Source organism: Protopterus annectens, chromosome 10.part0, assembly GCF_019279795.1.
Source record: "Protopterus annectens isolate FY-2018-M chromosome 10.part0, PAN1.0, whole genome shotgun sequence".
NCBI lineage: Eukaryota > Metazoa > Chordata > Ceratodontiformes > Protopteridae > Protopterus > Protopterus annectens.
This window is the reverse complement of record NC_056744.1, coordinates 1658271788-1658298037: the sequence shown is the minus strand read 5'-3', so window position 1 is coordinate 1658298037 and position 26250 is coordinate 1658271788. Positions and strand designations below refer to the sequence as shown.

The 26250-nt window shown below is 42.6% G+C and overlaps 1 protein-coding gene across 1 annotated transcript in view; it reads left to right on the top strand.

Annotated features, from left to right (window-relative positions):
- LOC122814383 (E3 ubiquitin-protein ligase TRIM39-like) overlaps window positions 1-26250 on the top strand; it is a 175290-nt gene that overhangs the window by 135862 nt on the left and 13178 nt on the right. The window contains exon 5 of the mRNA XM_044086967.1: window positions 11823-11949. Within this exon, the coding sequence (XP_043942902.1) occupies window positions 11823-11949 (127 nt within the window). The remainder of the gene's footprint in view (window positions 1-11822; window positions 11950-26250) is intronic.

The following is a 26250-nucleotide window of genomic DNA, read 5'->3' as shown; positions in this document are numbered from 1 at the left end:
TGGAGAAACATAAAGCAGTCTACAGATGTGAAATACTAACAACAAACAGGATGCAAAACAAGGAGCGTAACAAGAGCAAGATATCCTTGTTTGTGCCGTAACAGTAACTCACCTTTGTTCCCCCTACAAAAGAACAGGCAAATGACCCATTTTGCTAACGAAACATATTTGAATTGCTAAAAGTACTATCTAAGGACCTGTCCCTGAAACATTTGTACATATGGTATCACACAACATTCCATTTTCATGTGTTGTCAATCATGTGTATCCCTGAAATGGCTTGACAAACATGCCCATGCCATCAGTACACTTCTAACTAATGCATACAGATAAGTGTAAAAGCCTTTGCTTCACATTATTCTTAAATGCATTCCAGCATATGCAGCATGTAGGTAACAAGATGGGAGCATACCTACAGAATTTCAGTACTCCTCTGTACAGAACTGTCCTGAAGAAAAGCATTTTTGCAGCCTTCCAAACATATACAACTCTCCTCACCATCAGTTTGGCTAGCTACATGTTTGCCTTTTTATAATGGTGTAGATTATTAATGGATTGCATCTATCTTTGTGTTTCATAGATGCTAATTACAACATAAGCAGCTGAAGTTCATGGTAATAAACCAACCCAACATGGTAGAGCTATTCAACAAGCTATAAAGCATCCATGTAGGTTTTCTTGCAGATGTCTAAACTTTTGGAGTACAGACACTGAAAGTCTACACAGAGAGAATGTTAGGGGATGCAGCTGCTTTAATCCATTTGTATGTTTTAGAGGCTGAAGCTAGTACTGCTGCTGCCAATAGGCCTAGCCCGAGAAGGAGAAGAGTTTTCAGGCCACATTTAACTTTCAGGCCACATTTAACTTATCGCAAACTACATGATGTGGAAATTATAGAGTGCTACAGGGTAGACAGGGACACACTACAGGAACTCAGCAACCTCTGCTGCCCTCAACTTAGAATCGGAGCCAACCAAGGGGAACACATCCCAGTGGAAACTAAGGTTTGTGCAGCCCCTAAAATCTTAGCTATGGGTACCTTTCAAAGACCAACATGGGACATGCTGGGGGTGTCACAGGAATCAGCATTCAGGATCCTCCACCATTTCCTGTATGCTATGCTCCGACATGCCAGTGAGCACATATATTTTCCCCATAGGTCTGAGAGGGATAGAAATATGCAACAGTTCTACTGGGTAATGCACTACCCTAAAGTACTGGATGCCATAGATTGTGGTCATGTAAAAATTAATGCACTACCTGGGGAACAGGGTAGGTGCTACATTAACAGAAAGGGACACCATTCTGTCAACTGCCAGGTCATGTGCAATGCCAAGGGAATCATCTTGAATGTGTGTGCTGGCAACCCTGGCCGTTACTAACTGCACCAGATGTTTGTTAGGGGATATCCCACAGGGTCATTTACTGGGGAGTGCAGGCTATACATTGGAACCATGGCTGATGACACCCATCAGAAATGTGCACACATACACAGAAGAATGCCATAATGAGGCACATGCTCAAGCCAGAAATGTCAGTGTGTGTGTTTGGGCTGCTGGAGTCACAGTTCTGGTACCTAGATACATCTGGGAAGCCCTGCAGTACAATCCATGGACATGTACAGAAATCTTCACAGTATGTGTTATGCTACACAGTGTAATCATGAGGAACCAGCTGCAGCATGATCAGCAAGGGAAAGGGGCACATATCCCAACACTAATGCCAAGGTCACCACAGTCACAGGCAGATGAGAAGTCAGAGGGGGGATCCACCAGCTGCAGTGGGTGTTGGCAGGTTTAAGCATGCTCAGCTTGCCCTTGCATTGGTTAAGAGACAATGCATAGCACACTCACTCACCACCTAGGGGCCTAAAACCTTCCTCCTACTCACAGTACATGTTGTAACATTGATGCCAGGCAACTCACATAACCTTTACCTTCCCATGTATTGGCTGTGCACTGCTTCTGTCAGAGTCGGGCCTGAAGTAACACCATGGCAACTGCTGCATTTACAAAAGCACATCCTGAACCTGGACTGTACTGTTTAATAACATTATGGCATATCCTTATATTTCATCACTTGTAAAGTAATCAAGTCAAAGGTGGGAGATTTGTACAGAAATTACCTTAACGTGATAGCAGAGACTTATTTGATTTGTATGTGTCCATTAGTAAGTAGTAGGCCTCAGACATCAAAGATTCACACAGTCATACTTCTCAAAAGATTTGATGATCACTGCATGCCCTCAGTTTAGCCTCACACTGAAAAATCATTAAAGGGAGAAGTTAGAAAGTAATGATATACATTGCAGTTTCTGATTTCACAACCCTCACAAGATCAAACAGGTGGGATGCAAAACAAGGAGAGTAACAAGAGCAGCATATCCTTGTTTGTGTCATAGCAGTAACTTACCTTTACTCCCCCCAAATAAACAGTCCTTTCTGGTTTGTGCCATAACATTAACTCACCTTTGCTCATCCCAGTCTGTGCTTGTTTGTGCAATAACAGTAACTCAGCTTTGTTCCCCCCTGAAAAGAACAGTGTACCATTGTATGTTCCATAACAGTAACTCACCTTTGCTTTAACCTGCCCTTCAGTTGTTGGCAACAGCATATCATATTATTTCCAGTTAATATCCTTGCACATTTTAAGGCCAATGATATAGAATGGCTTACACACTGCATATGTCAGAGTACTGGTCAGATAACTGATGAATGACCAAGAAACACAGAAAGGTAAGGCAGAGCTGTATATTTGCAGGCAGTAATAATAGGTTGTGTGATCACTAAGTACACTACGTCCAAGTATAACAAATGTACAAATACCTGTTTATGGTTTGATATCGGTGCACATTCTGTTGCAGTTGGTTGTGTGAAGAGTAACTTCAGTTCTTTGCTGCAAGGCTGTTTGTGTTACAAAGAGGGATAAGGCACCCATCCTGTTTTCTGAAGGTGCACTGGAGTGAGAGTTGAAATCCATACCTATGTATAAATATCTCATGTGTACTAACATTTTCTACTGTGTATGCCATAAATTGCTTTTTCTCGTTTCAAGTATTTCTCTCTTTTTTAATGGATAAGTAGATCACCCGGAATGTAGACAGACAAAAATAGAAACTGGATATGTTCAATCAATGCTATTCCTCTGGCTGCAGATATAAGTGTAGGCCTAGAATACAGATGGCCCTGGGTTCTCGTACAGTGTGTGTAACCTTTATTTTACTGTTGTGACATTGCAGTTTATAGTACCTGAAACATGAACAGCTGCTATTTCAACTCTCTTGTGATAACAGGTGTTAGTGTAGGACTGTCATGCACATGGTCCTAGGTTCAAATACAGCATATTCCATACACTTTTACTGTTGTTCCACTTCCCATTATAGTCACTCTCACTTATAACATTTGACCTAGTATAGCTGATACTAATTATATGCATGAGAGCTGAGACACTAATATTGTGTTGGTTATTTATTTATTTAACTGTATATTATCACATTTATTATCAACTATATCACTGTGCGTATACTGTGTACTATATTCCTGTAAGGATATTTCTGCTCTCTGGACTGCCATGATCTTCACACTTGTCAAACGCACATACACAACTGCCTATACATCAAATAACCTTGAAATTGCATTGCTTACCACTGTTGTGCACAACTTACCATCGCACACCCCAGAGCCCTATGTTTTTGTGATGGTATGCGGTGCACAACATTTTCAAATGGTGTGGACAATACCAGTAAATGCAATAACCGGAACTGGTGGGAAACCATCAGTCTCCATTGTTCTTTATCTGTGATAGACACGGCAGGCATTCGTGGAGACAGTGTGGGATTTAGGGCTCAGAGATGAGGTGTCAAGGAGTCCAGGATTTTTGTTAGACTCCTAGTGAAACACCACAGTGCCAGGTTGCTGCAGAGGGGCTATTCTGGGTACCAGTATAAGTCAGAAGGCTTGGGATAGTTTGGCCTGGGCTGTGACTAGTGCCACCATTATCCCCTGCACTGGTGAACAATGTAGATAGCACTACATTGACCTCCAGAAGAGGAAGAGGGGTACCCTCGATGTTTGGATCTAGGAATTTAGGACGGAAGGCATTCCACACACGTGTAAGTATCAACTACAGAGAGTACTTGTAAGGCTTAAAAGCTGAATGTAGGGAAGACTGGTATTCACAATGGTGTTCTCTACTATTCTGTTTTTTTCTGCAGTTGCCATGGAGAGGGAGTGCAATATTAGTACCCATGCCACTAGACTGGTGAGGATGAGGGAGGCATATGATATGTATGCAGCAGAAGAGTAGTGTTATTGCGGCATTAAAAGTTAAATTTAGCTTTTTTTGGTATTCTGTATAGTTGTAACAAATTGAGCATGCATATCTCAACTGTAAAAGCAAGTATGCATGCATTAGTCTGTAGCACAAAACAAGAGTACAATATTAGAATTTAGTCAGAGGTGGTGGGTTCAAATGCTACACTTTCCAACTATACAATAATGGTTAATTCTTCAGTTAATGTTTAACTTAAAAGTTTAAAGTAAAAGCTCTATACCAGTGGCACACATGCCCTGCTGTAAACTATAATCTGAATAATTGGAACACCCATATGTGCAATATATGCACATGTAAACGAGTACTTCTGCAATCTGTAGTATAGTGTGTATCTGTTAGGAGCTGCTAGTCTTAAAAGTAATCTATTACGGGTGGTAGTCTTAAGAGTAAAGGCTAAGAGCATAGTGTCGGATAATTGTATTAATGCATTGCAGGTTACGCATAAAGGTACCAATCTTACCTCCCAAGTGAATACCTACAAATCGCAGCTGATGCTCTGGCCTACCCAGTATCCATCTTGATTAACCGATCTCTGTCAGATAGTTACGTTCCCACACTGTTATGTTCCTACACTGTGGAAAGTATCACATATAATTCCCCTCCACAAAGGTGGACCCTCCACAGAACTAACCAATTACCGCCCCATAGCTATTCTCTCTCCACTTTCCAAAATACTAGAGAGATGCATACACTCTCAGGTCTCAGACTACCTCCTTACTAACAACCTCCTTTCCAATACTCAGCATGGTTTCCGACCAAACCATAGCACCACCACTGCCATACTCTCCTTTGCTAACACTATCCTTCAGCATAAGAACAAAGGCTATCTCTCCTCTGCTGCTTTCCTAGACCTATCTAAAGCATTTGACATGGTACCACACAAACAGCTTATCTCTGTCCTCAATAACCTATCCTTCTCTCAATCAGTCACCAACTGGTTTCAGAGTTACCTATCTGACCACCAACAATCCGTTGTATGGCAGAATGACACATCTCCGCAACTACCTGTCACCATAGGGGTTCCCCAAGGATCCATCCTTGGACCCCTACTCTTCTCTGTTTTCACCAATAATCTAGCCTCTGCCACTAAACATGGCACACTCATACAATACGCAGATGACTCGACCATCATCTGCTCAGCCCAGTCTCTACCCAAACTGTAAAAAGTCACACAGGAAGCCTTTTCCTCTGTTGAAACTTGGTTATCCGATGCCCAGTTAATACTCAACCCAAACAAAACTAAACTACTCATCTTCCAACCCACCCAAACATACTCAGAGCAACTCTCACTTTAACATCACAGCAAAAGACACCACTATATACCCAACTGAACACACCAAATTGCAAGGAGTGGAAATAGACAATAAACTAAAATTTGACATTCACATATCCATGACCATAAAAAAAGTCCACAAAAAACTAGGAGCATTATACAGAAATAAGCAACTTCTCACCAAAGCAGCAAAGATTTCAGTAGCAAATTCCCACCTTATCTCCACCCTACTTTATGCCTCTCCAATATATACCAACCTAAGGCAATGCGATCTAAACAAGCTAGACACCTTCTACAACAAAATCACCAAATTCGCCACAGGGGCATCCTACCATAGTCACCACTGTCTCTCACTTGCTGAACTGGGCTGACTTGAACTCCCTCACCTCCTTCAGTGGTATCAACTCTCACTCACCCACAAACTAGTAAACCATCCACTAAATGTCCCATCTCTCCAGAATCTACTCCAACCCTATTGCACCACCAGACCACTAAGATCCAGCAACAAAAATCACTTGCAGATCACTAAAGCCAATTACTCTGCTGGTGAAGCACTATTCTCTTGCACCATAGCCAAATTATGGAACTCCCTCCCACCCACAATTACCTCCATACCATCATGCACCCACTTCAAAACATTACTAAAAGCGCACCTAAAAACATGCTGGCTATGCCCTTGCAACTCCCACTCTTAATATCACCCACCCCATCCAACCACTACCTTTCTTTCCACTCCACTGACTACCTTGATTATAGCAAGCTCAGATGCTCATAAGCCTAGTACTTATTATACATCAGGAACTTCTTATTGTAACATTTGTTAATGTCTGTTATGTGCTTCACAGATAAAGATTCTAGTTGTCTACTGATGTACTATGTTCTTCATCTGTAAATATGTTGTAAATAATTGCTATGTTAAATTGTTAATTGCTATGTAATCCAATGTAACTACTGCCTGTTTATTTTAACTGTGGAGCTTTTCTCCCCGGGCCTCCACTGAAAATGGACCTACGTCCAGTCGGACACTCCCGGTCAACAAATGTAAATAAATAAATAAAAAATAAATAAATAAATCTCTTTTTTTCTCACCCAAACACTTATCTCTCTTTTTTTTTCTTAATTTTTTTTAAATTTTATTATATGTTGTCAAAATATGTCCATGTCATCTGTGTACCACATCACAAAATGCTCCACAGCACAGTGGGATAGGCTTCTCCCACAGGATCCACCGGCCCCACTCCACCTGCCCTGGCACAGTGACCCAGCATGTCTGGGAGCATACCTGGCAGCACCACTTCTGCTGCCCCTGCGCTACCTGCCCCTCAGGTAGTTCTGCCTTGGGGGATAGGCCAGTCTTCCCTTCAGGAGCAGTGGCAGGGGTGATAAGTTTATCACCCATGCTGAACTGCCAGGAATGGTGCGTATGATTGTGTGCCACACTGTTGGGCACTCCTACACCAAATGGAGGGGCTGCTTTCCCTCATTATGCATAGGGCAAGTAGGAGACGAAAGAGACTTTGAGTGCTCCAGCCAGTGGCAGATTGAGGTGACCGTGATAACAGTCTTGTGGGTGAGGAACTCTACTCTCACTGTCAACCAGCTTGACGGCCATGAGTCCTGGGTGTCACCACCCTCACCCATTCATGTTGTCCACCGACCACTTGTGTCTATCACCATCCCTGTGTCTTGGCTGACTGCAGTTGCTTCCTTACCAACCCAACTTACAAGACCCAGACATACCTACATCCCTTCCACAATATTCCGCTTTCCGCTCTCTCAAATGGGCAACTGTCCCACAAATAAAATAATTGTCCCGCACATGGTTGTCCATTTCATACATACACCTTCTTGACATACTTGTTTCAGTCCATTTGGTTATACAACATGATTGTGTTGTGGTCACCCCTCTCTCTGGAGGTGACGGTCCAAATTCAGCTAATATTCTGCTTATATTATCAGTTTTTACTGTTGGGTAGCTATGGTTCTTTCTTACCTCCCTCTTGCACCTTCCTGTATTGCTTTCCATTTGTTGTTCCCCCTGTTTGCTCTCCATTTCACCACTAACCTATCTTCCCCATTTCTTTTCTTTCATGCATTATTGTATGATGGTGCACATCCTATATCAGTGCACACCAATGGTAAACTAAAGTAGTTAAAAGTATTAGATACAACTGTATTCCAACAAAGTACCTTCTGTCCCCAAAATGGAACATATCACTGCATAAACATCTGCTGTCAGTCAAGTAGCAGATGTATTCCACAGACTCAATACTAACTGTCTTACTTTAGCAATACTGCCATTCCCTTATGTACTAACCATTGTTAAGGTTTTTGCCAGTGATTGCATTAAGCACCACATCAAGCAAACAGTGGCCAAATGATGGCCAAAACATAATAAAAAACTGACACAGAAAAGACAATTTGCACTCAGATGAAGAGGAGGTTGGATGTTAATGAAGCAAAACCTGTAAACTGAGTGCTGCTTACTTGTATTTCCAACCTTGACAGACAGACAGACAGACGTAACAATTTGTAAGTCTAATAATGTAAGCATGTGCAGTTGCCATCCGTTAAACACAAATACCAATGGAGTGTCTGTACTATGTTTACATCCCTACATGGATCCAGTTTTTTTGGGATTCAGCAATTCTAATGAGTTCAGACCTCATTTGCATCTTCACCATGCTGCCAACCTTGAAGCTACATCAGAAGACAAGTGTGTAGCTAGGGAAACTGAAGGGGAGCAGAACTGTTTGTGTTAAACACAGAGGATGCCTACATTTTGTCAGCTACATATTGCATATGCTGACATGTAACTATGAATAGTCAGTTTAATGTTTTTTTATATTTATTTTGATTAGCACACACTTTTACACTTTTATCTGTCTGCATTACTTACAAGTGTACTGTTCATTTGGGGATGGGGGAGCAAAGCTGCATTTGTTTTATTGAACAAAAAGGGATGTATGTTGCTATTCTTACTCTCCTTTTGTTCCATCCAGCCTGTGGTCACATGTTAAGGTCAGTTCTGTACAAATCTCACACATTTTACTTTATAATTTGTCCATATAGACTTCTTTCTATGGCTGTATTCCAAAACTTTTGGAAGTCACAGGGAACACCAGCACTGAGTGTATATGATTGCTTTAAAGCTTAATGAATAGCTCCAACCTGTTGCCTTGGTTGATTAGCATGTAGTTCAGCTGCTTTTGCAGTAATTAACATGCCATGGTGTTTACTTTGTTTGCGGAGGGTGCACACCGCTACATGGCACTTACTGAATTTAAACATTTCCGTTCCTATATGCGCATTGTGCCGAGATGGCGCACACTATAATGCTTTGGCAAATTTATCAAACTTTTCCCAAAAGGGAGTGATTATTGGACACTTCAAAACCATATGCTCCCAGTCAGCATTTAGATCACAATAATCCCCAACATCTTAAATTTTCTGTCTTATAAAAAAGAGCTATGTTTTCTGGTGTTGGAATATGTAGAAATTTCCATGTAAAAATGTGCCAATAAACAGATGACGTAGTTCTTGCAGCAGATTTTAAATATTTCTTATCACTCTCAGAGAAAGTTTATTTTTACTGAGTAGTCCCAAATCTCAGTCTTTTGTCTAAGATGAAGTGTATTTTTTTTCAGTAGTTCTCAGTTGCATATATGGCTCCACAGATCTACTTGATAATGTCACGTTATCAAACCATCGACTAGTATAACATCAAGATCAAAATGTCGGAGCAGCACAACATCTAAAACCCATAGCAGCGAGTCACAGAACGTCAGAAAAAACGCACCACAACGTCAGAAACTCAGAACGTTGACCTCACCTAGGTAGACATGACACCCCACTGCTCCTAGTAGTGTTATGCAACCTAAAGTCCAAATATCTATGTAAGTGGCCTACATCCTAACCGTAACACGCCGTATTGTAACACCACATCAAAGTAAAACATCCGTACTGGCTGAAACTAAGTTTGCAACATACCTGTCATTGTGAAACTGAATTAACAAAAAGTGGAATGCCAAAGCAGAAGTATGAAAAAACATGAGACCGTGCACACCATTTGGCCCTTATGACCCAGTGTTATAACTTCATTAAAGTTGCCAGAGCCTTCAAAAAGGTAACTGCAGTATACATTTGTTTTGCAGCATGGACTGAAACTGCAAGTGACGTAGTAGCAATTTCCGCTTCTTTGGTGATGGAGGGCACCCTGCAGCCATGCGCACTTGCAGTTCCTCTACCCTATCCTGCTTTCTTGCTAAAGTTGTCAGTAGCACTGACAGATCTGTTGCCCTGGAGGCCATTATAGACTTTAGCTGCCTATGCCATTCCTTGATGCTGTTTTGTGCCCTAGGCAGACACCCACATTTAGGGCTGAGATATTCCTGAACTGAAATGGAAAGATAGGTGGGAAGCTAGTGAATGCAGTGCTTCTGGTGGTAAACTTCCTAGCCTTCCCAAGTATGTACCAGTCACTAAAGTATTTCAAGAATTCCTTCCCTTCTATGGAAGGGCATCCCGTAAGGCATTAAATGCAGATATAACCTCCTCTTCCTCAAGGAATGCTAGCCAGCAGACTCTTAACTACCACTTGAAATGACTGTGAGCTGTTGTAAAATGGAGACAAACCCAAAGCCTGTACCTTCCTCCATACGTTTTGGCCAAAATAAAAAAGCAGCCTTTGCATATCACACCACTAACATTTAACTCAAACTCTTGACGGGTGCAATCTCAAAGTCACTCATGACATACTGTACACTAGTTTCAAAGTGGTATTCATCCAGCAACTGAAACACACAGTGCCACCTAATGTTATATGTCTTTAATGACTTTTTGGACATGAGGCAGTAAACCAAAGGAACTGTTTTAAGTGTACCCACCATATGTAACCAGCCCACGTATGCTGTACAACTCTCTGCTCATTATTCTCTTATAGAAAAATGTACCATCCATCAGCCAGATGATGGCATGGCTGAGGTCATATAGATTGCTAACAGTGATAAATTACAAAACTGTATTGTCAGTGGCCGTATCAATAACCCACTTCTCAAAGAACATACCATCCTTCAGTAGGAACCTAGCAAGGTCAACATTGTCCAGTGCGATATCTGGGGAAGTATGGGGTCTGCTCTGCTTTCTACATACCCTACCCACTTGCTGTAATAGGGCTTTGCAGTTAGGCAGACTGGCAACATAGTCTAGTGATGTAGATGCCATGACATCATCCACAATGAGGCATGGTGTGTCCTTACATAGTAGTGTCTTCTGTTTTAGGTCAGTGCACATGAGGTACCTCTCCACCTCCACTGGGTTGCTGGTGTCACTATTGGCTGGCAATTTACAGAGCTGTTCACCATCGGATAAGAAAACTGTCACTCCCTTGTCTTTACATTTATCCACATGCTTGTATTTGCAGCACCAGTATTTCTTACAATTTACAGTTATCTCAAGATTATACACAAACCCATCTATTATCAATATATCCTTACCCTTTTGCAATATAGTTGTAGGGTATGGGTTATCTAACACCCTAGGGCTGTGGTGTATGCTGTCTGCCATGTTTTTGGTACTGTGTACAATGTCTTAAAGTGATACTGTTACTTTTATATGTTTAGGTGTACTGCACGTCTTTTACTATTGGGCTAATAGGTGTTCTTGCTTTCCAATGTCTGGCGTATTTTCTCATCATGTCCAAGTTAGTATAACTAGTTTTTGTCTGACACTACTGCTTGTGTATTATAGTTAGAGTACATTCACTGGAAAGGAAGACGGAGCATAATGGCATATTGACTGCTGTTGCTGTATAAATGTGTCTTCTATCCCTGACTTTCACTGTTAGGCTTGGGACATTCTGAACTTCCGATGTTGTGGTGTGTTTTTTCCGATGTTCTGTGACTCGCTGTTATGGGTTTTAGCTGTTGTGCTGCTCTGACATTTTGGTCTTGATGTTATACTACTCCATGTTTTGATAGCACAACATTATCAGTTAGATCTGGCTCCACAGACTGGTGTTAATTGAACTGTCCACAGCCCAGATGCTATATCACCATATCTAGAACTTATTTTTTTTCTGTACCAAGCTTGTGGCTGCAAAGACCCCTTACCCAATAAATTAAGAAAGTAAACATAGTGCTTTCTTTGCTGCTGAATGACTGCACATTATATGTTGAATATAATAAACACTGAAGAGGATTTTTTTTTGTCCTTTCAGGTACCAGAAACATTTGAAGATGTCGCTGTTACTTTCTCAGAAGAGGAGTGGAAGTTGTTAAGGAAACAAGATAAGGAGCTGTACAGGGACGTGATGGTACAGAACTCCGAAACCTGTGTTTCTGTTGGTAAGTTTGCGTTGGCTTATGAACTGAGTTCATTATTCTGAAAGTTATAATTATAACATGAAAATGTGCTAGAATAATTCAGAATTGTGCACTTCACTCTTGTTTGGTGAGGGTATATAGCAGCTCTCTCTCTATTCCCAAGGTTTCTGACAATATTAACATCTGTCTCCACTGAACCTGTTTGGTCTTAAGTGATCCGTCTTTTTCTTGTCCAGAATGATTCTTCTCAAGCATAAGCACTTCTCTCTGATTCAGCATTTTTGTTCTGCTACTGTAGTTACATATCACATTATAACATCATGTTTCGTTTAAGTTTTTAAACTCTTTTAATGTACTGAGTGACATTTGTGACCATCTGCTCTTTTTCTGCATAAAACAGCCAATCCTTGAATAGGCTGTTTCCTTAGGGGTAGTTGATGCCCATTTTTTATCCTCGGGTACCCCATGGATAACGTACTGTGATCAGGCAGTATCCCATGAGGGACTGGCAGTTTTTCTCCAGTATCTTGTATTAACAAAGTGTGACCTGTTAGAAGCCTATACCTCATTTTATAGATAATAAAAAAAACTTTGGCTTAATTAAAGTAATTGTTCAAAGTGCACAGTTTGAAATCTGAGAAATAAAACCCAAGTCTGAAAGGTGCAGTTCGTGTACAGCTTTTTAAAATAAAATGCTACTCTATATTATCATATGTGTACGTACATTGTTCTTATCACCATAAATGGGTCTGCTTTGTGGAATGTTAAGCAGGTATTAAGAAAGGCCTGTCACCTTCTATAACGTTGTTTGTGTAAACTGTTAAGGCAGAATATTTACATTCCATGCTGCTGTGTCTTTATTAGAAGTCTGTGTGCTTCTAACAGTTTTCTCGTGGTTGAGAGTATACAGACATTCATGTTGAATAATTTTTGTTCTGCTGTGCTTAGATGGCATTGTTATTGTTTTTTTTGTTTTGTTTTTTTTTCAAAAATTTGAATTTAGTGATTATCTATTTGTTGGTTTGACACAGACTGTATTGGATGGTTTATTCCCATGTTCCTCTTGCCTGAGTTATTTTGCCTGGATGAAACTGTTTAGTTGTTAACCATCTGTTAGAAATAACTGTGGGATAACATTTCCCCGATTTTTTTTTTTTTTTTTTTTTGCTGGAATTATTTGTGGATAGTCCTCAGTTCACTTTGTCCTGCTACACTTGGCTTGCTTTGGTCTTCTACCCTAGCCCTATTCTAACCCACTCTTACTTTATTTCATAGGTAGGTACTAGGCTATCTGCCCTGGGGCATTTATAAGCCTAGCCAGAGTGTGTCAGCTTTCGCCACCCCATTGATTAATTAACTGAGCCTCAAGAAGAGCCAATGAAGTGATTCCAGGGTTGTATTTTCTGTTACCCATCCACTCGTCAAGGTTTTTCTTGAAGAGTGTTAGTGTGGGTCTCTGCCTAATGTAGTTAGGAATTTTGTTCCAAAGCATGGGGAGTCTCTGTGACAGGAATCTATCCCTCCAGTATGTTCTATTTATTGTTGTGATGAGGTTTAGCTCACTAGAGCGAGTGGCTCACAGTGACTTGGATTTCTTTAGGTGGAGCATGTCCATCAATTCTGAGTTGGACATGGCTTTGTAGGTCAGGCAGAGATCACCTCTGAGTAAGCGATATGCCACTGAGTACAGCCGGAGTTTTTCCAGTCGGGCTGCATAGGACTAATGTTTGAGGCCAGTAATCCTCTTGGTGAGGTACTTTTGTGGTCTTTCCAGCTGTTGGAAGTGTCTTGTGAGGTACATCCCAAATGGGGCATTGTACTCCATGATGGGTCTGAAGAGTGACGAGTAGAGGGGCACTATAACCTCTTTATTTCTAGATGCGAACCCTTTAGTAATTAGATGGGCTACATAGAAGGATTTCCTAACTACTTTGGCAATATGATTGTCAAAGGAGAGATTGCTATCTACCTGGGTCCCCAGATCTCTTATTACCTCTTCTGTATTAAGGGGGCTGCCATCTATGTGGTAATTCATGGGTATTTTGTTTTTCCCAAACCGGCTGACTATGCATTTTTTGGCATTTAGCTTGAGACCATGACTTTGACACCAGGTGTCCGTCTCAGTAAGGCCCTTTTGGAGAATGTCTTTGTCAGCCAGAGAGTCAGTTATGGCTCACAGTTTGCAGTCATCAGCGAACTTGATTAGCCATAGTCCTCCAGTATTTGCCTGTACTTTTAAGAAGTATATGCCGAACAGTAGGGGTCCCAGGACCGAGCCTTGTGGGACACCACTTGTGACTGGTTTAGAGTCGGACCTGGAGCTGCTATTCTTATCGTGTGAGTTCTGTCTGTAAGCAATTTGGCAACCCATCTCGTGACGTAGGGGTTTATGTTCAGGCTGGTGAGTTTTTCTATAATTCCTGAGTGGGGAATGGTGTCAAAAGCTTTGGCGAGGTCAAGGTAGGCTGTGTGAACCACCTTCCCCTCATCTATGGCCTTGGTGACTGTCTCGAAGAAGTCAGCCAGGTTTGGTAGGCATGATATGCCCTTAACAAAGCAGAACTGGGTCAGGTCAAGTATTTGGAGGTTCCCAATGTCTTTGTTAATGAGTTCCATGATGATGCGCTCCATAGTCTTGCAGACCAGGCTAGTCAGGCTTATGGGGCGATAGTTACCAGGGTCAGTTGTGGCCCCTCCTTTGTGGAGCAGAACAACCGTTGCTGTGCACCATTCCATGTGCACGTAGCCTGTGGTGAGGCTGAGGCTGAACAGTGTGTTTAGGTGGGGGGGGGTTAGTTATTTCTGTAGTTCGTGCAAGACGCAGACTGGGACACCATCTGGCCCCATTGACGCTGTACTTTTGGCTTTTGAAAGGGCTGTTTTCACCTGTGCGTCTGTGATTTCTGGGACACTGCACTTTTCTGGTATTATTGTGGGCCCTTTTGGGGGGTGAGAGGGGGGTGAAGTTTGCACTGAATCTATCTGCCAGGATGTTGGCAATATCAGTAGGTTCAGTATATTTTGTGCTATTTTGCACTAGCTCAGAGCATATCTGCGAGTTGCCACTTAGATTCTTGACATAGCTAAAGAATGCTTTGTGGTTGTCTTTCGAATCCTTGGCTATTTTTCTTTCGAAGTTAGCCTTGGATGATTTTATAAGGGACCTTAGTTTCTTACTGATACTGATCAGGGATGTCTTTCCTTCTTGGGATTTGCTTTTTTTCTGAACTAGTTTCCTCCTCCTATTGTATAGCCTGTTTATGAAAGGGGTCCACCAGACTGGTTTCCTTCTCTTTGGGGAGTGAGTCTTGGTTTTGGCAGGGATGGCACGATCCATGCATTCTTGTAGGTGCTCATAGAGTGCATTTGTAAAGGTTCCTGCGTCTTGGACACTGTTATCCTTTAGCGTGGGGGCTGTGAAACTTACCACCCCTGTCTTAAGTAAGGTGAAGTTTGCTATAGAAGAGTTTTTCACTGTGGTTTCCTTGGTTGGGAGTGGTGGTGGTCTGGTGTGGACATCCAGAGTGATTAGTTTATGGTCTGAACTAACCAGTGAGGGGTTGACCTCCGATGCAAAACACCTGTCGCCCATGTTGGTGATGACCAGGTCCAATATGTTTTCACCTCTGGTAGGGGAGTTTACCAGCTGATCCAGGGCATTTCAGTTTATAAATTCCAGGAAGTGCTGGACCTGGGAGTTTGTACTTGAGTAGTTTTCCCAGTTAACGGTAGGGTAATTGAAATCGCCCAATATCAGGGTGATGTCCTTCAAGGATGCATCTGCAGTCCTTACAAATGGGTTGTCCTGTCGTCAGGCAGCCCTTCGGTCGGCCGGATTCCAAAGTCTGGGTCTGGCCTCGGCTGGTGTCGCACTTCACCCGACGTCATAGCTGCAGTTATTCGGGTATAAAGGCATCAGCCGACGCCATTTTCCTCAGTCTTTCTTGCAGCAGAAGCTGTTCGCAAGTGCCGGTCGGTCAGAACCAGAGATTACTACTACCAAATTCTTCTACTACTACCGAGACTTCTAAAGCTGGACTCTTTCTTGCCTCAGCCGATGTCAGAAAAAGTGAATAACTGTTTAACTTGTGGGAAACAAATACCTCATAAAGATTTCCACTTTTACTGCTTACCTTGTTTAGGCCCAGACCACGGCGTAGCAGCTTGTCTAGCCTGTGCTTTTTTAACCGACGGACGCTTAGACGCCGGTCGGAATTTGCTGAGGAGTTTTTCGCTCAGATTTTGCTTACATTATGCCGCCGGATCCTCCGACTACGCAAATAAAAAGCGCCAGAAAGGACCGACACTCACGGTCTGCGGTTTCGGTTTCGCTGAAACCGTGTTCCTCCTTCAGCCGAAAACTTACCTCCTAGGCCTCTTCCAACCTCGTGGAATCGGCTTCTGAATTACCTTCTGCTCAGGCAGTTTCTCAGGAATTATCTGACACTATCCCTTGGATATCTCCAACCCTGCACGTGGAGCTGCTAGGCCACCTGCAGCCATGTCCATTAAGGCTTTTGCCAGGGCTAAAGCAGCTAAAACTACTAAATCTGTGCCTGCTAAGACCCCCTCTCACAGGCCTAGCTCTAGTTCACAAATGCTTAGTCTAGCAGAGGATCTCATTTTTTAATCCGGGATCCCAATCTCACACAGACAGGGCCTCTCACCCACCTCCAGAGAAGAGGCCTCCCTGAACCAGTTTCTTCAGATGATTCCTCTGACGATTCAGATAATACTAACCCTCCAGAGGCTTCTTTCTCCCCTTATGAAGACTCTGATGCTGAAGACTCCATCCCTTCTGCCTCTCCGCCTGAGGAATTTTCCTTTGGGGAAACCTTGCATGCTATGAGGGAACAATTTCAGTGGCAGGACCAGGATTTCTCAGACTCTAGAAAGAGGCTTAGAACCTTTCTGCATTTACCGCAACATAGGCCTTTAGCCATTCCTCCAGTTCTCTCTGTTGTAGATGATGCATTTAATGATGCTTGTACTGCTCCTGATTCACTTCCACCGGCCCCTGCTAAGCCCGATAGGTACTACAGGGTTCCAGATACTCATCATCATTTGTATAAAGCTCCTTTTGCAGATCCCGAGACTATCTCCCAGGGTCCTAAGGCTGTAGCAGCTACCTCTGCCAAAAACCCCCTCCCCTCTGAAAGGGAATCCAGGTCCTTAGAGAGATGGGGTAAAAAAGTTTACACTTCTGCAACTCTTTCAGCTAGAGCATTGAACTGTCAATTCCACATGATCCAGTATCAAGAATTTATGCTAGACCAGTTAACCAAAAAGTTGTCCTCAGATGAACCATTAGACAAAAAATCTGTTCAGGAAATGGTACACAACATTCAGCAGGTCAGTAACCATTCCTTAAAATGCGGCTATGATGCACTGGAAGCCTCCTTCAGATCAGCCATGACTGGCACAGTTATCAGAAGGCATGCATGGTTAAAAGAGCAGGCCTTACCAGACCATGTGAAATCCAAATTACTAGATGCTCCCATGGATAAAATCAATTTGTTTGGCTCTCCTGCACAACAGGTGCTCAAGAAGATGGAAGAGAAGGCAAAATCTGTCCAAACAGTGAAAGATTTCTTACAGGTCCAACCTCCAAGGTTTAGCAGGAATTGGCCCTCCAAAAATTGGTCCTTTCCCGACACCTCCAGAGCCCAGAGAGGCAGGAATAGGCGTTCAAGAGGCCGAGGTCAATCCAGAGGTGCCTACAGGGGACGCCAGTGGCAGGGTAACAACCAGCGAGGTGCAGCCACGGACACAGCCACCACCACTACTACAGGACAATCACAGTGACTTGGTTCTAGCACCGCCTACCAGGGAACAACTAAAAGCACCCTTGAAGCTAGCTTTATTTTCAGTAAACTGGCATTACATCACAAGGACAAGTGGATTTTGCAGACAATAGACCAAGGTTACAGGTTTCACTTCCATACTCTACCAGGGAAGAGAGGAATGCCAAACCTACCTCCAAATCAAAAGGCAGAAGCTCTAAAACAAATATCTCAATTATTAAAAATGAGAGCTGTGGAAAAGGTACCATCTATGGAGCAAGGACAGGGATTTTACTCCAGACTCTTCCTGGTACCAAGAAAAGAAAGCAAATGGAGACCTATTCTCGACCTGTCCACTTTAAACACGTTCCTCATTGTTCCAAAATTCAAAATGCTGACCCTACAGCAGCTTCTTCATGCTGGGCAAGGAGTCTTGGCTGGTAACTCTAGATCTCAAGGAGGCATACCTGCACGTCCCCATACGACCAAATTGCAGAAGATACCTCAGATTTCTTGCAGGATCAGAGCATTATCAATTCTCAGCATTGCCCTTTGGCTTATCTACTACCCAGAGTGTTCACGAAATGCCTGGCATCAGTAACTGCTCATTGCAGGCTCCAGGGAATCCAAATCTACCCTTACCTGGACGACTGCCTGATACAAGCGGACAACAGAATCAAGTTAGCAGAAGACTTGAAAAGGGTCATTTACCTACTACAAGCCCTGGGATACACAGACAACATAAACAACTCAAGGCTGATATCAGTCCAAAGGATAACCTTCTTGGGTTCAGAGCTGGACACATCAAGCAAATGGCATTCCTAACAGGAGAAAACAGGAGCAACTCCCTCTATACTTCTTGGCATTAACAAAGCAGAACCATCTAACAGCAAGAAAAGTCCTGCAAGCCTTGGGTTTCATGGCATCCTGCATAATATTGGTTCCACATGCCAGACTGCATATGAGAAAGTTACAGTGGTACCTAAGGAATTTATGGTCTCAGCACAAGCACAGCCTAGAAACCCAAATTCCAATAATTCCATGCCTGAAGCAAGAATTCCAATGGTGGGCTCAGGCCTGTCAATCAAACAAAGGATTGTCCTTCCACAACACTCAACCAAGCCAAGCCATTACCACGGACGCCTCAGACCTCGGTTGGGGGGCCCACATGCTAGACAAGTGCATACAAGGCTTATGGACTCAAGACCAGCTGCACCTACACATAAATCAAAAGGAAATGCTGGCAGTAAAACTGGCAATCCAGACATTCAGACCATTTCTTCGACCAGGTCAACTGTTGATAAGGACAGACAACACCACAGTTATGTGGTACATCAACAAACAGGGAGGCACACTATGCGGATGGCAATGGATCTCTGGAATGTGGCCCTGAGTCACAACGTTCAGTTACAAGCAATTTTTGTACCAGGAAAAGAAAACATTCTAGCAGGACTACGGATGCCCACGAATGGATGCTGCATCCGGACATCTTCAAAACCATTACAAGAAAATGGGGACTCCTCAAATAGACTTATTTGCATCCCCACAATCACCAACTAAAGAAATTCTGCACAAGGCACCCACTTGCTTGGAAGGTGGACTCCTATCTTTCAGTTGGAAAACCTGACAGCATATGCATTCCCACCACTTCCTTTGATGCACAAGGTGCTATTGAAGATCAAGGAGGACCGTCCAAGGATCATCCTGATAGCTCCAGACTGGCCAAGACAACATTGGTACCCATTACTGAGGAGCATGTCTCGGGAACAAATATGGCACCTCCCTTGTTCCCTTGCTGTTAACACAGAACAACTACAACACCCTGCATCCAAACCTGAAAACACTGCAGCTAACTGCCTGGAACATTGCATAAGAGCAAATAACCCAAATTTATCCCAAAGGGTAAAGACATTATCTTGGAGACTACCCTCAACAAGAAAGAATTATTCAGCAAAATGGAAAAGATATTTCATTTGGAATACTGCAAAAGGAGAAAATGTGTCACTGGTAAACATAGCCAACATCCTGGAATACTTGGCAGAGCTCTTCCACAAAGGCCTGTCCTATTCTTCCATCAAGATTCATGCATCAGCTATTTCAGCAGAATACGACTTGGATCCTCCAGTCTTCTCATCCTCTGCTCAGGCAGTTTCTGAGAGGAATTAAAAATGTAAAGGAAGCCACCATTGCCAGCATGGGACTTGAACTTTGTGCTAGAAAAATTGACACTTCCTCCTTTGAACCAGCAGCAACAGCAGAATTACAATACTTATCATGGAAAACTGCTTTCCTGTTGGCAATCACTTCAGCAAGAAGGGTATCTGAGCTACAGGCGCTAATGGCAGTACAGCCCTTCCTGATCTTCCACCAAGATAGAGTATCCATGAGAACTAATCCTACTTTTATGCCTAAGGTGGTCTCCAGAGTATCTTTGAATCAGGCTATCCACCTACCTACATTCTTCCCCAACCCTCAGAACAAGGGAGAAAGGCTGTTGCATACCTTGGATGTGCATAGACAATTACGCTACTACCTGGACAGGACCAAGGACAATAGGAAAACTGACCAGCTACTGGTAGCATATGCAACAGGAATGGAAGGAAAAGCAATTTCAAAACAGACAATCTCTAAGTGGATAGGAAATTGCATTAGATTTTGTTACTCCTACCATGGAAAGAAAACTCCAGAAAACATCAGGCCTCACTCTACAACCACTATCACAGCTTTTCGTGGCTACCAAAGACATTTTAGAGGCTGCTACTTGGAGCTCCGTGTATACATTTGCCAAGCATTATAATTTACCCTTATACTCCAGATCCCGAGCAGGTTTTGCCACTGCCGTTTTGCAAGGGATCTTAACTACACCATCATTTTATTTCTCCTCCTCCCCCAGTTTTGCTATGGTATTCTACCCATTTGTAAGGACTGCAGATGCATCCTTGAAGGACATAGTACAGTTTTGTACCTACCATAAATGTAGATGTCCGATAGGAATGCATCTGCAGTCACACCCTCCCTCTGTGGTACTCCTAGGGTATTTGCCCATCTTGTAGCTAGCTGGGGAATCTATTATAGTGTATTTGTTTGTAGATATGTACATACATGCCTATTTTTTGTTTGCTTTCTACTATTTGGAATCATTTACATTTATCCAAATTTAGCCTTCCTAGAGGGCACCTGGCATCTGGGGCAAGAAACACTGAGGAAAATGGCGTCGGCTGATGCCTTTATACCCGAATAACTGCAGCTATGACATCGGGTGAAGTGCGACACCAGCCGAGGCCAGACCCAGACTTTGGAATCCGGCCGACCGAAGGGCTGCCTGACGACAGGACAACCCATTTGTAAGGACTGCAGATGCATTCCTATCGGACATCTACATTTATGGTAGGTACAAAACTGTACTTTCGGTAGGACCTTCATGTTTTCCAGTGTCTCCAGAAAGGTGGAGTGGTGGTCCTGGGTCATGGAGGGTGATCTGTAGCAGGCCACAATTTGCATTGCAGATTTGCCCAATGTTAGTTGCACATGGATGATCTCAGAGGTATCATGCTGCTCCACTAACCTGGAGGTGTAGGTATCCTTGATGAAAATGGATACACATCCCCTCCTTTTGTGTTTCGGTCCATGTTCTGTGGCCGAAATGTGTGGTATGAGTTGTAGCCTGGTAATGCTGGGGAGCTCTGTGGAGCCTTGAACCAGGTTTTAGTTACTGCGCAGATGTCAACGTTCTCCATACTGAGGAGTACTTCGAGCGCGTGCATTTTGAGATTTAAACTCCTGGCGTTGAGTAGCATAACCCTCATTTTTTTATTTGTGCTGTTTACGGAGTTGGGTTTGACTTATGAGCCTTGCCTAAAAAGGCACTATGGGGGCAGCAAGAGCCTTGACCAGTATTCAAAAGCCTAGGGGTGACAGGTGCAAGCCATCTCTTGCGAAGTAACGAGGCTTGTCAAGCATGCCATCCCAAGCTGACAGACATTGCATCTCCTTTGAATGACACCAGAAGCTTAACAATTGTTGAAATTGATAATTTTTCTTTATACTGTGGTATCATATTTGGTGAGGGCAGGATGCTGGTCAGGGTCATACCCGCCTGGGCTACATGATCAGAGAGCTCTTCCATGTCTCTTTTCATGTAGTCCAGGGAGGTATGTCTCAGGTCATTCACACCAACATGAACAATGTCAGAGTCATATTTGTACTTGTTCTGGAGTGACCTGAGTGCTTGTGTTATGTGGCAGATTCTGGCTCCCGACAGGCAGACATAATAATTTTCAACCCATCACTGACTTATTTTTCCTCTAATTTTAAGCAACTCATCATAAGTCATTACTAGCTTGCTAACATCAGTACCTGACAAAAAGTTCTCTACCATAAAGGCCTTTCAAGCCAAGCCCCCAACAACTGATTCTTTTATATACTTTTCTCCTCTCATTCTGTTAGGCTACTTTGAAAATTCATGTTTACTCGGAACAAGTCTGCTGCAACATTACCATTCTCATACCTTCTAGCACCAGCATCCAGCCCTGTTATGTTTTCCATAAAGCATACCAATTTAGTTTCAAACTGGTTGCTAGAAAGTGATGAAGTCTGCCATCACACATAAATGGAACCCTTGCATGTAAACAAATCATCCCACATCATAAAATTTATTCCTGCAGCTAAACAGTGAAAAATCCCTCTACTTCCATAAAAAACGTCTCCAAAGCCAACTTCATGCTACTCAAGTCAGAAGTGACAAACTTCATGACACCCATGCAAATGGGAACTGAAAGTTCGACTGCAGAGTCCTACACTAAGGCACTGTACAAGCACATCCACTCATGCATGAATTGTGCCATCCCAAATAGAACCAAGATGCTCTCCTCCAAAAAAGGAAGCCAATCTGGTGGTCCCCTGCATTAAACAAACTTTACAACAAAAGGAAGAAACTGTTGCAGAAAAGAGGAAAATCCCAGGATGTAAAAAACTCCCTTACCAGCCTCAGTAAGAAGGTGAGATCCGTCATAAAATCCTCCAAAGCTAGTTACGAAAATAAAATTGTCAAAGATTCCAAAGACATTCCAAAGACAACCACAAGGCATTCTAGAACTGTGTCAAGAACCTAAATGGCAATGCTTGGATTTGCTCTAAGCTACAGCAGAATGGCATCAAAATATACTGATCACAAAGATACTGCTAATACCTTGGCAGATAGATTCAGTGCCAACTTCACATCCCTCTCACCCCCTCCACACAGGTAAAAAATGCACTCTCCAAAGCTAAGAATACAGCATCCATGGGACCAGATGACATCCCGGGCTGTGTACTACATGAACTATATAATGAACTGACACCTCACCTAAGTGTCACGTTTAATCATACCCTCAGCTCAGGCTTTGTGCCGACTAAGTGGCGGACAGCTACAGTTATCCCACTCCACAAGGGGGGATCCACCTTGGATCCCAGGAACTACCACCCCATCAGTCTGACGAGCCTGATCTGTAAGTCCATGTAACGTATTATCATGGAACATATAAACAAAGACATTGACAACCTTCAAACACTGGACCCCACCCAGTTTGGGTTCGTGAAGGACCGTTCTTGTCTCCCGAACCCGATTGACTTCTTTGAATCAGTCTCCAGAGTTGTGAACGAGGGTAAGGCAGTCCACACAGTCTATCAGGACCTCACCAAGGCCTTTTACACCATTCCCCACTCTGGAATCATAGATAAACTTACTAAGCTGGGCATTAATCCCTACATCACTCGATGGCTTGCCAGCTGGTTTACTGACAGAACCCACACTGTAAAAGTAGATGACTCCAAATCCAGCTCCAGACAAGTGACAAATAACAAGTGGAGTACCTCAGGGTTCAGTCCTGGGACCTCTCTTGTTTGGCATCTACTTCTCTGAAGTACAGGCCAACACTAAGGGACTCTGGCTAACAAAGTTTGCAGATGACTGCAAACTGGGAGCCATTATTGAATCCCCAAATGATGTGGATACTCTACAAAAGGGCCTTACAGAAACAGATGCTTGGTGCCAGAGCCATGGGCTCAAGCTCAATTTCCAAGAAATGTATAGTCATCCACTTTGGGAAAAATATGTACCCGTGAATTACTACATAGGTGGCAGTACACTAAACACTGAAAGTGTGATAAGAGACTTAGGAACACAGGTGGACAGTGGTCTCCCCTTCAATAACCACATCACCACAACAGTCAGGAAATCCTTCTATGTGGCACACCTCATCACTAAGGGCTTTTCATCCAGAAAAAAGGAGGTCATTGTCCCACTGTACTCATCCCTCAGTAGACCCATTATAGAATACAACACCCCACTTGGTATGTACCTCTCAAGATATCAGCAACAACTGGAAAGGCCACAGAAATACCTCACTAAAAAAAACACAGGCCTAAAGCAGATGCCCTGTGCTGTCCACCTTCAAAAACTCCAGCTATACTCTGTCGCATATCATCTACTCAGAGGCGATCTCTGCTTAACATACAAGGCCATGTCAAACCCAGAGCTGTTGAACATGCTACAGTTAAAGAAGTCCCAATCCCTCAGACCCACACGCTCCAGGGATCTAAACCTTGTCATCACGATAAACAAAGCATGCTGGGAGGAGCGGGGGACCCCCTCCCCAAGGTATACATGCTCCTCCTTCCCCTGCCACTCCTCAGATGCCTGAGAAACTAAATAAACCCCAGTCACCTGTGCCATTGTTGGGGATTCACCCCTTTATGGATCCATGAAGCTAAAATCCAAAATTAAGCAAAAAACATAAATGGGTTCTTTAAAGGCAAACTTTCTTTTCTAAAAATGTTTATCAGTATTGAAAACAATATGTTATTAATTCAGATCTTTCTGAAAAAGTGTATTTCTCCTGTAAATTTCAAAATACTTAGGCAAAAGAAGAAATAAGAATTGCTTGAAAAAGTTTAGAAAATGGACAATATGGCATCATCTTTAAACTGTGAGATGACTGAGCCTGAAGATGTCTTGTGGTTAAAAAAAAAGAGACATAATTGAAAAGGTTCACTGAGCGGTCTGATCACATGCAGGAGTCCATTGCAGGAACATCATTGAGAGATGCTCACAAATGTCTAGCTCAGAACAGAAGTGTAATACTGCCAGCCAAATGAATGGTAATATGATTAGGATAGTTGTACATTAGATGCAAGCTATTTATTTGTTCTTATTCTGCTAAAACAAAGAAGGAATATTTTACAAGCAGGTAGAGTTGTATATCCTTGTCAGCTGTGCATTTCATTAAGAAATGTAAGAAATGGGAAGTTAGAGCTGTAGTGTTAGGAAGCCTCAGAATGAGAAACGAATCCTTGAGTGGAGTTGCTGGGCATGCAGAACTTTCAAAAGGTTTCAGCCTGAGAAGCTGTCTGAATTTACAAGGACTCTATGATGAAAGAGTTCATGACCAAGAAAGAAGAATAATTAAATAACTTTTTCTGAATAATGTTTGACTAATGATGGAAGCTATTTATCCAAACTGTAAAAACAAATAGTGTGAAATGTAATAAGACTGGACATAAATATGCATAAGGAAGGTATTGTCTTGGACTGCCTCTCCCCTTCACTCTTTCTGCTAGTTTGAAGGATACCTCAAAGAAGTACTACAGAAGGGGCTAGTAATTCAGAAGTATAATACTTAAAAGTCCTGTCATATGTAGCAGCTGTTGTTAAAAGTAAGTGTTGAAGGTTAAAAAATTGTATAATTGTGGGCGTGTGGCCACATTTATGAATTGTATACGGTTTTATGTTTAATTGTGTACCGGCCCTGCACAAGTGTAAACTCGCTTTCTGAATCATCCTAAAAGTTTCAAGATGCAAAATTTCTGGGTGATGGCTAACACTGAAAACTGCACAAGCTATGATGTCTAACCTAGGGTCTTTCAGGTTGAGAGAACTTCCTTTTATGAAGAAATGCACAATGTTACTGAGCGGAGAACGATGAGACCTTCATGATCTGTGGAAGGGCAACAGGTAGAAATAGGAAAAAAAAAACAGAAACTTACTGAAAGGTTTCTAAGTATATAGCAATACCCAGATGATACTATAGGGAGAAAGAATAACAGTAGCATAATGTTGCATGCACCAAGAGGGTAGAGTTTACCTTTAAACGATTAAGATAAAAATGTAGCATTTTTACAGTTAGGAACAGTCAACTTATTCACAACTGCAAAGCAGATAGAAGGAATCCTTCCAGCAACTTCAGAATTAAGAAAAGACAGCAAAGGGTGCACTGCCACATGCCCCGTTATGATGGAAGAGGAAGAAGAGCCCACCCTAAATGTAGTAACAACAGCACTAAGGGAAATTAAGTCCGGGAAAATACCAGGCTCAAATGAAGTCACTGCAGATATGATCAAGATGTTAGCTGAGATAGGGGAGAAATGACTCCTGAAGGTACTTGTAATAGTGGGTAGAGAAAGGTATACACTGGCATTTTAGTGCCAGTGTACAAAAAGGGGATATTTAGAACTGTGGGTAGTATAGAGGTATCAAATGCCTATCACACTGCATGAAAGTGCT